The sequence below is a fragment of the Scatophagus argus genome, chromosome 22 (genome assembly GCF_020382885.2).
Source record: "Scatophagus argus isolate fScaArg1 chromosome 22, fScaArg1.pri, whole genome shotgun sequence".
Taxonomy (NCBI): Eukaryota; Metazoa; Chordata; class Actinopteri; family Scatophagidae; genus Scatophagus; species Scatophagus argus.
In genome coordinates, this window is record NC_058514.1 from 15,091,863 (window position 1) to 15,106,034 (window position 14,172).

At 41.0% G+C, this 14,172-nt stretch overlaps 1 protein-coding gene across 5 annotated transcripts in view; it reads right to left on the reverse strand.

Annotated features, from left to right (window-relative positions):
- sbf1 (SET binding factor 1) overlaps nt 1–14,172 on the reverse strand; it is a 54,571-nt gene that overhangs the window by 21,955 nt on the left and 18,444 nt on the right. For 2 of the 5 annotated variants that reach the window (XM_046378797.1, XM_046378795.1), the window contains exons 2-11: nt 13,540–13,625; nt 12,073–12,210; nt 11,680–11,808; nt 11,358–11,468; nt 10,112–10,189; nt 6,807–6,836; nt 4,410–4,515; nt 3,752–3,884; nt 3,482–3,590; nt 2,307–2,420 (exon numbers count right to left, since the gene is read on the reverse strand). In XM_046378797.1, coding sequence (XP_046234753.1) covers nt 2,307–2,420; nt 3,482–3,590; nt 3,752–3,884; nt 4,410–4,515; nt 6,807–6,836; nt 10,112–10,189; nt 11,358–11,468; nt 11,680–11,808; nt 12,073–12,210; nt 13,540–13,625 — 1,034 coding nt within the window. The remainder of the gene's footprint in view (nt 1–2,306; nt 2,421–3,481; nt 3,591–3,751; nt 3,885–4,409; nt 4,516–6,806; nt 6,837–10,111; nt 10,190–11,357; nt 11,469–11,679; nt 11,809–12,072; nt 12,211–13,539; nt 13,626–14,172) is intronic. The other 3 variants (XM_046378798.1, XM_046378796.1, XM_046378799.1) reach the window with 3 other exon arrangements.

Sequence of the window (14,172 nt, forward strand, 5' to 3'; positions counted from 1 at the left end):
CAGAGCAGCTCCAGCCTATCGTAAATAAACACATGCTCTACCCTCTGCCTCAGTGATATCACCACTCCAAAAACTCTGCGCAGCCAGCAGTGCATTTTTTAATCTTCAACCAGAAACTTACCAGTCGTCTTTTAAGAACAATAATCAAATAAAGTGAATCATCATCTTTTGAACGTGACTGCAATCACAGCAGCAAACAATCCAGACTTTCCCAGAATGGGTGACTTGACACCATAACACACATTAGGAGGATTTTCCCACAGCTGACTTGTATGAGAACCAGGAGCAATCAATTTCACAGGGAGATGGACTGACGATGTCTTCAATTAATTAAATCTTTTTTTACAGTTGGCTTTGGTATCTTTTCACAAAACCCAAGAGCCAATTTTGGGGATTTTGGCCTAATCTTTGCTTACTGGTGAAATACTGAATCATTTAACCTTTCTGAGCCTAAAATAACTCTTGAAGTGAAACCATGTGATGATTTTAAAGGGGAACATGTCTTTGGTGGAACTGCTAACTACCCTAATCATGTGAAACTGGACACAGTTTTCATGTAAAGAATCACAAGCTGGGAACCATTAGTATAATTTTTAACAACATCATGTATTTTATATGCTTAATATATGTGTTTTATGCTATACGGAATGCTGAAAAAAACTAGTACATTAAACAGTAAAATAAATGTAGAGCAAAAAGAACTAGGACTATGTCCCTCTGGAAGTAGAAGTATAAAACACATAGAAAATGGAGCAACTCAAGTCAAGAGCAAGTACCTTTAAGTTGTACTGTCAACCAAAATCTTCATGCCAGCTGCTAATCTAAAAAAAGTTAGCCTATACCCCATGTGAATGCACAAGCTTGAACACACTTGCACATGCCATTAGATAAGACTGTTGGTTACTATCATAACCCCAGATTCACTGATTTCATTAATGGGTGAACTGTTCCTTTTAAGATTTCTTGACAGTGAGCAACAGAAAAAGAATAATGTCAAAACGTTTTGACCCTTTTACGAATTTAACTGCAACAGTATTTCTCTAAAGTCAATATGTTGTAGGCAGCTGTATAGCAGTATAGGGTTTTTGCATGAAAATACATGTTCCCCAGTTATTTTTGCTTTACAGCATGTATTCTCTGTTCTTATACTTAGTGAGATTTCTCTTTAATATTTACAAGAATTTTGTAGCGATGCTGGGGGCACTTTGGTCCAAAGTGAAATATCTCATAACCATTGGATGTTAGCATGATTTGATCTGAAGTACAGCCTCATAGAGACTCTTGGTCTTGTTTTCTGGTGGTCACTGTTACACAATCCAAATCCGTTCTGCAAACGCAGTCATTGCAAATGCAGTTATTCAATGCAGTAAAAGAAAAAAAAAACATAAGGTAGTGAGTGAGAGAGAACACTCATCAGTAGTCGTTTGTTCAGCACAGTTTATGACTCAGCAGCACGTGAGCTGGCAGAGTGCAGAGCACCGCCAACAATGCAGTATACAGGGACATAAAATTAAACCTGACCACGTTCCGAACAACCCCAGGGCTATTTATCATTAACATCTGATTCCTTATTATGTTTTACACGACTGCAATCATAACAACTTACAGCTTATCTACTAAACTGTTCATAAACTCAGTAAGTAAACTGACTGACAGCTTCCTGCAACAGTTCCAATGTGATTCACATACCTGAGACATTCAATAAAATGAGCAACAACAATCCCAGTGGGAAGCAGGAAAGAATCATGTATTTTGCAGAACTCAACGAGAGTAATCAATAAGAGAATACGGAAGCTGAAAAAATCATTTGTTTATATACTTATTAAACAGATAATAAGCATTTCTCAGAATGGGCCGGCACTGGAATACTGGAAGGGGCTGAAGCTGCAGGGCGCAGCAATGTGTTGATGTGAGCTGGTATTGTTTAAAGTGCTTGATATGAACACAATAGTGCAGTGCCGGGACAGTACTTGATATGGCATTCTGTACTGTTTGTGTAAGGGTGATACAGTTAGAACTACAGCTGCAGCTGCCAACATTGTATTTTGCATCTGTCACAAAAAAAAAATTCAAAAAGTTGCACTACATTTCCTCTAGTTTGTGTTTAGCTACAACTACACCAAAGTGAAAAGGTAATCCAAAGACATACTGTAAGAGGAAAACAAACTTTGAAAGGCTTCCTGGCATCCCAGCCCATAAACCATCAGTGGGAAATTTATTTCTTGGAAGACACCACCCACTGGTTGTTGATGAGATTTCCCAATAGTAAGTAGTCGTGCATATTAAGGGTGTGTTCAGAGTCTTACCATAGACAGCACGGTCTGTGTCTGCTGTAGGAGCGGCTCGGGCAGCAGGGAGATGTGGACGCACTCGGGGATGGTCACCGTGCCACCGTCCAGGTCGGCGATGATCACATCCAGCTGAAAACACACACTCACACGTAAATACACTTTTCATCTCCAAATCTTTTGATAACAGCCGACAAAACTGAGTGAAAGACAAGACAAATGCAGAGACAAAGTCATCTCCATCAGCAGCTGCTCATTACAGGAAGCTAGCTATTGGGGGGGTGGTGGCGGGGGGGCAGCTGATAACCTCTGAGTCTGGACCCTCATGACTGCTCTCACAGTGATGATTGGCTGTGTGACTACTGTGCAAAACACAGTGGCTCGTTGTGATGGGAAACAATGGCTCCATCAGCATACAGTCAGACAGGAGTGTTCATTACACTCTCATCAGGCTGTAATAAGACAGCAGCTAATTTTCTTCTTTGATCATGACGTCTAGACAGTAATTATCCTCATTGAGAGTATCAGAATCTACAAAGGTAGGCAGGTAGAAAATAGTCAAATGGCAGCAGGGACAGTTTATTGAAAGACACATGATCCATTGCTTTATGGGTCCGTGAAGAGTTTACATGAAAATTCTCATAATCAAAACTCAGAGTAACTGAGGGTGTACAACAGGAGTTCTTAATAGAAACTGTCAAAGCTTGAGAGTTTATTAAATTGACATTCAACTTTTAACAATAAGGTTTCTTTTATTGTATCACATTTCTTTCCCACAGCTGGAAACTGGCAGCAAGTCAGTCTAACCACACCATGCATGCTGGGGTTTGTTTTTTTTTTAATGATACTGGTTTGTTTATTTATTGCTGACTGACTGGCTGGTGTGTGCACTTGGCATGTGGTGTTACAGCTCACTGTGATTATGCCAACACTTTCTGCTGTTTCAGACTGCATCCCTGGATGTTTGATGTTCAGGAGCTTCTTTTTTTTCATTTCTTCTTTCAGAATGCACTGCCAACAACCTCCCATAAAACAACTATGGTGGCCAGTGTGGGACAAGGCGGACCTTTATCAGGAAATCGAAGAAATCTAACTAAGACAATGCCCGCCCGTCTGACTGTATATGGTGAAGCAGAACTTTGTCTTATCCAAATACACAGCAGCAGTGTTATACTGTAGTAATGAGAACCCACCAGCTCTTGCGTCTCTGAGCGAAAGAATGAATTGACACCGATGATGAAGGGGGTGGGGGTGCTCAGGACCTCGAGTAGTTTCCCTGGCAGGATGGGAACGTAAGTGAAGCTGGAAGGGACACACACACGAAGATATCTGCTGTTAGAACTCTGTCCATCTCCTGCTTCATGCTTTACCCATTCAATATAAGATCAAATGTGTACCGTACAGAAATAATTAAAAAAGAACACACGGGGAAAGATGGGAGGGACTGAGGAATGGGGTCACACCTGTATTTGAGGGGGAACATGATGGCCAACAATCCTCGACAGGCGTCCGTTAATCTCTGGTAGCTGCTGGACAGGAAAAGGATCTTATGTTCCGTCAGGGCAGCGCAGAACAGATACAACACGTTCACTATACCTGAAGGAGATGACGGCACAGACAAGGAATCACAGAGAGTCCTGGACAGAGACCAAATTCCTAATCATGTTCTGTACCGATGAAAAGTTATTCTTCAGTAAAACTAAAATTCGAAAAAACGATGTGTTGTGACTGAACATTTTGCTAGAAGTTTTAATTCCCCTATTACCGACAAAGCACGTTAGAAGCTCTTTATGCACTTGAAGATTAAGATGACCATTTTTAATGAGCAGAGGAACTAAAGAAACTAAAATGTGGGACTTGCTAAGCAATAAAATAAAACACATTTTACACCATCCAGATAAGTTTAGATAGGCCTTTAATAGTCCTGCACTGGAAAATTCAAATTCTGTCATTTCAAAATATGATGTTTTAGTGAGTGCAAATCTAGAGCTTCAAGATGAATTTGTAATACTGCCTTACTGCCACCAGGATTCACTGTATGTATCAGCACTGAGCAAAACACTATCTGGGAAACTGGACAGGTGTAGAATGAATCCCATACTGCAGGGTTATTGTTCGTACCGAGCTGCCTGAAGAGCTGGGCCACGCTGGTGCCACTGACAGGAAGTGAGTCATCGATAGGGGTCTGGATCACTTGCCGGTCGCCAGCACCTAATGTTATAGTCCTCTACAGATTAAGAGAGAAGGAGAGAAAAGAAGGATTGGAAAGAAGGGGGTGAGAAAACCAAAGAACCAAGGATGTTTCTCAGAAAATCAGCGTGGTGGTTTAATCAGTGGTGCGTGTCCAGAGAGCAGAGTGAGTCAGCGACAGAGAGATGGAGGATCCCAGAAGCTTAGCAGGTACATCACAAATAAAACACAAGCCATTCCAGCTGATCACGACTCCATGCCAACGACCTTACTGCAAAACAACACCGACACCACCATGTAAACGAGCCTTTATGGGAGAGAGAAATCCCAGCACACATGGCAGGTGTCATGCACGGACGATTTTCCACTGTAATCTTATGTGAGCACAGAGGGAGGGTGAATCTGTATGAAGACGAGGGCTTTGAAGCACCTCCTGAGATAAACTGTATATGTCCAAATATTGACCATGTATCGCTGATCTCATTTGCAAATTGTAAAAAGATTAAAAGTTCTTACAAGTCCTTCTAAAGAGGTTACCACAACAGAGATCCTGGAAATTCAAGATCAGATTTGTAGTATGCTGTATCCAATAAATGGATCATACAGATACAAAAGAAATTCACTTTGTAAAACCGAAACTCTACTGTGCTCCAGAGAGAAAACACAGCCAATAAATATTGACTTGTGTGTGGTCTGGATAATAAGCACATCTGGGAAGGGAAACTGGGATGACTCAGAGTGCAAAAATACAAATCAATACAGGGCGAGCACAGTATTACAACTAAAAAGGCCATTTGTGGCAAAATCACATGATTTCTCGATTACACGAAACATATGGAACTCATTATGTTAACTTAAAATCGGCACAAAACAAAATTCAAATTTGCATTTGTTTATGTGGGCGACATAATTATGGAAAACAAAATAATTTTTTTTTTTTTTTTATCCCATAGCCCAAGAACAATTCCGCAAGTTTGCACACAGAGAACGCAAAATCACATGGAAGAAATTATATCAACACCTGGGCTGAATGGATATCCAAGGTGTTTTTAAGCTTCACAAACCAGCTTGAATCAGAAATTTGCTTCTGATAAAGAGCTTTGTCTAAAAATGGCTTAAATGTACCAAGTTAGTGTGCATGTGTGTGTGTGTGTGTGTGTTAGGCTAGCTGGGAGGGAAAGGTGCAGCTATATTTTCATGCGCTCTACAGCAGCAGCAATAGCATCAGCAACCATAGATGAGCTGTTAGCAGTTCAATACTGTGATCCCACATCTGATCATCTCGTGAGTTCAATTCATTATTTGGCTTTTCAGGTTTAACAACAAGGTGTTGATGTGTGTTCTGATAGGCCGGATGTCTGCAACATTTTTAACTGATATCTGCATGGTTCTGATGGAGCATCTTCATCCCTGCTCTAAGTGACTTGTCATAACTAGAGGCTACAAGCCTACAATGCTTGCTTGAGTAGTAAATTAACTGAGGTGGTGCCAACACGTCAAAGGTTACTATACTATACTGTTTGCAGAAGTTATCTGTGACTGTAGCTATAGCTACTGCTAGCTAGCTAGCTAGGTATGATAGAATATGAAGAGATATTTAAATCGGCTCTGATGAGGACTATGACTTTGAAGATTACTAAACAGAACTCATAAAACCAAATTATAGTTTGTTATAAATCATTTATTACATCTTTTACATCTACACTGAATATTGGCAGATAAAAGCTGTGTTTCTTCCAAACAGTTCAGTTCATTAGCAGGTAATCTCAGATCTATTTTGTGTTTCACCACAGACAGTACTGTTAAACTGTCTATGTGTGGTTGGGCTCCACGCTGTAACCTATATTATTCACTCCGCTTGCATTCACCGTTTTCATTTCTCTTTCTCACTCGCTCCATGAAATACTTGCACACGCAATCAAATGTTCGCTTCTTCTTCTTCTTGTTGCATGACTGTTTATTAAAACAAGGAGTCAAGCTTTGTTTGGGAAAAGGCTTCGGGCAGCAAGACAGAAGCCTGCTGAAAAAAAAACCATATTGTGGGATATCTTACGTGAGAATGGACTACATGAATAAAACATCCCAATTTAAGTCAGAGTGTGCGGTATCATGACTGCATGGATTGACGGCTTGTGTCAGATGTGTGCATAATACAAAAAGAATGATCAGTTGTGGGTCACACATTGAGCCTTATGAAAGCATCTTGATTGGTTCTCCTATCACAGGAGGTGTGCGAGGATTCGCTGGGGGAAATGAGCGGAGAAAATGAAGCTGAGGGAGCTCAGAGCTGATTGGTGGAGAGGGGAGAATGAAGTCAGGATGGCGTACCAAATTCTCCTCTCTTTCCTCCTGGCCGGGCTACACAAGCACCCAGCAGAGACATACACACATCCAGGCACACACACACCCCGCAGGATAAGACACAGGTTAGAAACAACAGGAGTGAAACCTTGCAACAATATGACTGCACTGTATCAGCATTGCAAAACATGTAAGCTGCACAAACAATAACATCATAAACATGAACGGCAAGATGACAGCTTGGGTAATAATATGAGAGCAACATTAAACGTGATAAACACACGTGCAAAACAAAGACAAGCCATCGGTGAGCATTCAGCAGCACAACAGATGATTCATTTCACTTTGAACTCCAAATGAACACAGAGATAACAGCAGTACAACAGTACAAATATTGCAAAGGCAATTTGTCATGTGTAACTGTGATAGTAATAAAAGAGGGTGGAGGAGGTATGCAGGTGACATTACTTTTACTAGTGTGGTTCAATGCAGGTCTAACACACATGAAGATAGAGGAGACACACAATGTTTGCTCCATCAGAAGCAATTCAATAACCTATGAGATACTCCTACATCCTCGCATGGTTTTGAAATTACACTGCAATACTAGCACTAGCATGATATGGGACTTTTGGGACCTGAGATATTTTTATTTCCAAACTGAAAGCATTTGACCACAGTTTTGCTATTCCAACATGGTGTGAGTGTTTCTAAACCGTAACAGGTAGTCAAAATGATACTGAAAACAGCAGAGCTCCTGCACTGAACCTCAAACTCACAGACGCTCTGATGATAAGAGATAAGGGGAAAAGCTGAAGTTCACAGGCTACGTGAGAATTAACTTGCAAACGCTAACAGTAAATGGCAGTGAACGTCAGCAGCACCACTTGCGCAACTTTCAGTTTGAAGTTGGATTTGTCTCAGGTTTTTTCTAATATGTTGCTGCTAAATGAAATTTTTACAGTCAGCGCACTTGGCAGTGTGACGAACAATTTCCAGAAAGAGGGACTGGAATTCCCTCTGTCATGAATTCATTACAGAGACAGATTTGCTTATGTTTCTGTCACAGGTCAACCACTAATGGATGTTAAGATGAGCACATGACTTTCTGCTATAATAGGGATGCACACAACGTTGGGTTTTTTTTCAGCAAATACTGATAACAGATAAGTACATCCTTCTCAAAGCTGATATAGACAAGATAACAAATAATTTCACATTTTTTGCATTTTAAAAAGGAGTTCAGAACCTGTAGTTTATGCAGGTTAGTCAGGAGGGCTGAGATGTAGCAAGCAAAGATGGATGATTTAATACACCATAGCTCCAGGAAGATTTCTTGTGTTAAAACTTGTAAACTTTTTCTCTTTCTATGAACCCTTGTGGAAAGCAGTCTGCAATTGTGCTGTCTTCCTCTGACACACTAACACAGCCACTCCTATGCCATACTGAATCAAAGTCATCTCTCGCTGTGGGGAAATCTGCCACTACCTAGTCCTGCAGACTTACTCAAACCAAAACCATAACTTGCCTAACCCTAACCCTAACCTTTACCCCAACCTTAACCTAAACCTCAAACTCAACCTAACCTTAAACCAAGTCTTCACTCTAAAAGTTATTCATTTCTCCATGAGGACTTGCATTTTATCCCCATAAGGTAGATGAGTCCCCACGTGTAGCTGTGCAAACAGGTTTTTGTCCCCATGAGATCATAAAAACACCTACACACACACACACACACAGGTCATAGGTCTGGGTCGTGTACAGATTGCAGGGATTCACTATGTTGGTCAAGGGGACTTGATAAGAAAGGATGCATTAAACTTTGTCACGTTTCTGTGTTAAGGACAGTCTTCCTAACCACAAGGCCACCCTGCTGCTCAGCTTTTCTTATTCACCATTCCTCACATCAGGCCAACAGCCAGGAGTTCACTTCATATAAGGGTTGTGTAAACCACTCAGATAAATGGCTTAAGTGTTGTAACATCCTGCAGGTCAACCTGCCCTGCAGGTCACACTCTTGTAAAAATCACTTCAGCTACTTTACGTTCTCCACAGCAGTGCACTGAAACAGTTTTTAGATAAATGAGAACAGTTCACTCCATATGAAAGGCAGTACAGGGCTACATATCAGAACCTCAGACACCATTCAGTAAGTGATGTGACTGCCTTCCATATTACTACTGTTTGGAAATAAAGTGTAAAAGTTCCAACATTTTCTAAGTGACACTCACTAAGCCCTGCCCACTCAGGTAGTGTTACTGCACCTTTCAAGCTTTTTGTTCTTGAACAACGCACATATAGTTAGCTTTTTTTTCACAAGGTTAGAAGGTGGTATGTTTGGTGTTTGACACTGTTGCCATGACAGGACGTCTAATGGCAGAGGTGTTTTGAGAATCACGTTGCTGTGTGTGTGTTTGGGCAGAGGCTGATGTTAACAGATACACTCAGTGCTAATGACAGACATTTAGTGTGGCTGGTGTGTGATTAAATAGTTCTAGGAATGTGTGTAACTGTGTATTACTCTTTTCCAAGTGGCTTATCCTCCTCTTGAGCCAGAGGAACAGAACTGTTTGTGCTACTGCTGCAGCAGCAGCACAAACTCATTTGTAAGGGTCTCAAGAAGCAGTGCGCACATATATGGGTGCTTGGTTGAGTGAAACACAGGTATTACACAGCTCTATAGTGAGAGCACTGACAGCATTTTAGTCAGAATCCAACAGTGAGAATGATAAAGGACTAAGCTTTAAGTCTGGCCTGTGTTTGTGTTTTTGGGTGTGTGTTAGTGTGTGAGGAGAGCTGCGCATTAGCCTCTGCTGTTTGGGTCTGTATGTGTGTTAATACTGATCAGATCTGATTCTCTCATTCAGAAGCTGCACTGCCCTGTAGGAGGCCATCTGCCATCCCATATGGCCACTCAGCAACTGAACTGAGACCTGCACAGCAACAGGAATTGAATGCTCGTGTGTGTGTGTGTGTTTGTGTGTGTGTGGCTGCTTTGAAGAGTGAGGAAACAACTTGAAAATGATAAATGTTGCAAAAAAATATTACAAATAGCTGCAACAAGTCAAACTGTCAACAAACATAATAGAAGGGAAAAAAAAAGAAAACAATATTTCAAATGATTAACGTGATTCTCTTTGATGACAAAACACACAAAAAAAGCAGGTCAAAAATAGCTGAAGCGCCATCAATCATACATGATTTCAAATGACTGCAAGAAAAAAAAACACATTCCTTAAAGAAAAGAAAACAAGTCGAGTCTGTTTGATTAACAGAATCAATAGCGTTGAGCTGGTTGTTGATTGGTGGAGCTTGCAGAATGGTAAAGTTACCTGGAGACAGGCCAGCAGCCAGTCACAGGCCAGGGCCTGGGGAACCTTGTCTAAACTACAAACTGGGGACTCATTTATCTGTAACACAGAGGAACCGGTGTACAGTAGAGTGCACAAATATGACACACATGGGTTATACCATCTGGAGACCACAGTGGGAGGGCTCAACTGATGAATTTAGAGAAAACAGACATCTCCTCCCACATGAGAACTTTTTGTTTCTAAACCCCCCCCCCCAAAAAATAGCTCTTTACTGAATATGAAACTGACAAAAACAAGAAAAATAAGAAAAAAAAATACATAAAATGTAATGAAAAATAAGTTGCTGAAAATAAACCAAATGTACTCTCAAGTAACACACAATGCTGCTGGTTTATGTTCACATGTTATATGCGCATACTCTCCTATAACTTCAGAAGGAAAAACACTCCTGCTCATTGGCTGGGTTACTGCATACCCATTGCATATCCAGTTAATAGACAAACACAAAAGAAAACCCCTGAAGCTTAGCTGCAAGTATTGTGACGGTATCTCTGACATGATACATTACGTATCAGAAAACACAAAAATGTTTATTTTGTTCATTTGGTTATGAGTCAAAAGGATTATTGTTTCCTTCCATGGCAAAAGCTGCTTGTAAATTGTGATGATTCCATCTACATCTGTTAAGCAGAGCTGATCATCCATAAAGCTTTGAAATGAATGTCTGACTGTAAGCCCATAACAGTGAGTTGGAATGATTCTGAAACGTCTACACTAAAGTGTGTTTACAGAACGGCTGACTGAGCTGCCCCCTCAGGGACAGAGGCCAGCTTTAAAACCAGCTCTATGATGAAGATTAGTGTCAGGTCAAACCTCATGACTCTCTGCACATAGTAATCCATAAATGATTCAATTATGCATGCACAAAGAAATGTGCAGGCACGCTACAAGCCCCTCTGCATCTACACATTCTATTTTACGTGCATACATGAAAACATGGTCGAAACCTTACCCAACAACAGCTAACATGTGCACCAAGCTAACACGGATGCATGTTTAGTGATGCCAGCAGTCAGCGAGGAGCTGTAATAGCAGGCTGCTTATTGCCTGAGTAAGCTGCACAAGGCATGGGCTGACATAAAGAGTGCCTACCACACACCAAGGAGTTGTAACAGTGTAAGAAGTGAGACTGAAAAATCACATCACATCTCTGACTTTTTTGTCTTTGGAAGGTGTGAGAAAGAGACAGATGATCAGCAGCTACCTGGGAACCTCCAGCAATGGGGATGACACAAGTGAGAAGATTTCCAATCACAGTTTCCAAGGGGACAGACAGAGCATCTACATGGACGGTGTAGATTAGACCCAGACAGTTCTGTTCAATTGAGAATGAGAAACACAAAGGTTGTTATCAGGGGTGTGATGCATCATACATAAATAATAATGATGATAAAAAAAAAAAACAATCAAATATATATTCAGTGCTGCATTTTATCTTTTGTTTTGTGTTTGTGCATCCCAAATCAAGAACGATGCTCCACACAGGATGTGTGTATTTGTATTTGATGCTGTTGTGTGCGTCGTACCCTGAACACATCGGTGTAGTCCAGTCGGGACACCAGCACCAGGCTCTTGGGGGCGAAGACCTGAGCTGACTGGACGACGGCCGGCTCCTCATCCACCTCATCTGCCTCACTGTTCTCGGCCTTCTGCAGCTGAACACAGACATAAGTGCAACCTCATCAGGCTAAAAAAAATGTATTAAATAGGTGTCCCAGCACATGACCCAATGAAGGTTGTCCCATTTCCTTCCACGTTTGGCTCTTAACAGAATATAGAAAGACACACTATACTAAAATAGTCAGGTGACCCAGTATTGATCTTGTAGCCTATATGGAAAACCAATGAGGAGTCATGTCATCTGTTGCTGCACCAGCAACACTGACCACGTGACACTGAACAGTCAACTTCTGTCTCACCTGTGATTTGTCCAAGCCCTCCCAGAAGGTGAAGCAGGCACAATAGTGGCGCTCTGAGTTGATGTCAGTCAAAACCGCTACAAAGAAGGAGGCAGGCTGCTGCTCAGAAACCAACTGCCAACCACTGGGCTGACAGAACTAGAGAGGAGGTGGAGGAGGTGGAGGAAGTGTGAGAGGTGAAAAGGTGATGGCCAGAGGAAAACAGGGACATGGGTTGGAATTAGAGGGTGACAGGAAGAGAGGGGAAAAAAAGATTAGTGTACATACCAACCTGGGTGATATATCAAGGCAGCATTAGGTCACATGTTCTTACAGAACCTCAGGGTGATTCATCCTGGGCTGGGCTGTCATTAATGCAACAAAACAGGTTTGGAAAACTTTCCCTCTGCTTCAATAACATGAAGACACCACAAAGCCTCTCACAGGATCGTGTGAAAAGCCATGGAAGTTTTTTTTAATTTTTAAATCATAATATAATTGATTTAGAGAAGTTACAGTATGTCATTTTCAAATATTTACATGCAAAATACAAAACCTTAATGGTGCAATCAGTATGGCCACACCATTGACTGGGGTGAGCAAACAAAAGAAAGTCAATATTAACTGTGTTATTTATTAAGATATGGCATTTGTTAAGTTTTAGTCATTATTCATCAGGTTGCCTCACTGACTTGATGACTTACGTGAAGTTGGCCTGTAGCTGGTACGTTTACACATGCCATATGATGAATGCTTTTATCTTTAAGGTCAAATAAATTTTATGCGGGACTCATAGCTGTTAATCAACGTGTGAACACCACAGGCTTGACAACTGATTCGCATTAATATGAGGGACCAAAAACACCAAATGCCAGTTCTCTTTGGCAAGTTAACTGCACAGATGGTAAGGAAACAGTTTTCTACAAAAGTGTCATTGAGGTCAGTGGGTGATTATGAACAATATACATATTCAGATGACCATGCATTTCCCTACCACACTGGCTTGCATTTATTAAGTCACTTCCTGTGGATCAAAGTGTTTGACAGACAGAAAGACAGACAGAGTCGGACAAACCAACAAGTGGTGTGATACCCCTACAAGTGGATAAGAATTTTGACCTTGTGAGTCTGCCTGAGTAAGATGAGCAAGGAATCAAGTTGTCAAGATTAAATTAGTTTATGAAGGTTGTCAAATGCACATTTCCTCACTTGTCTGTGTATGAAAATCAAAAATGCTGGACTGCTGACTCCTTGATTTCTGGTAAAGGCTAAAGTCAAACAGTCCCATTTGTCAACCACTGATATGCTTAACATTTAGGAATCACCGTAAAAATAACTCTCCTCCAGCTCAGAGTGTGACAAATGCATCAGTCCCTTCTGTAAATCCTGACCATGTCCTAACCACTGAACCCCCAACCCTGACTGGGTCAAGTGTCTTTGTTCTAACCTCTGAGCCACACTGGAACATGTCTCTGAGCGTTAACTTACCAGCTCTATGCCTTGTGGGAACGCACTGTCCTCCCAGTCTTTCTCAGGAAACCGCTGGAGAATGCGACCTTGACCTTCACCCTCCACTGCAAAGACACACAAAGAGGCACACATACAGAGGTCAGTCCATGTTATTTACTTGTCTGTTCCTTTAAATAGGCTCCATTAGCCTTTTCAAAACTACATCAGTAGCATACTGATATTTATTATTTCTTCTTTTTTCTGTTTTATCACTTGTATGATGGCCACTAGAGGATTCAGTGCAGACCAAAGTCTTTACTTTTCCTTGGTTTTTCAAATGACAGCAACAAAGACTAAAGTTAACTTACCCACCTTGTTCTCAAACTCGTGGCAAAATGTGCAAACTGCTTCAGCCACATCCTCTAACACCACCAAAATGTACTCCTGTTATTAGAATAGGTGAAATGTTTGCTTATGCTACACTTCTCACACGTTTATCTGCCATTATTTTCTCAAGAGTGCCCAATTCAGTACTGCACATTTGCAACTCTTAACAGATGAGAAAAAAAAGCAAGATGGCTCACTCCTTTAATAGATCCATCATTTGTACTACAAAATACAATTTGTTAGTCTATTTTTTTCCCAACTTGCCCAATTGAGAGTTTCTGAAGT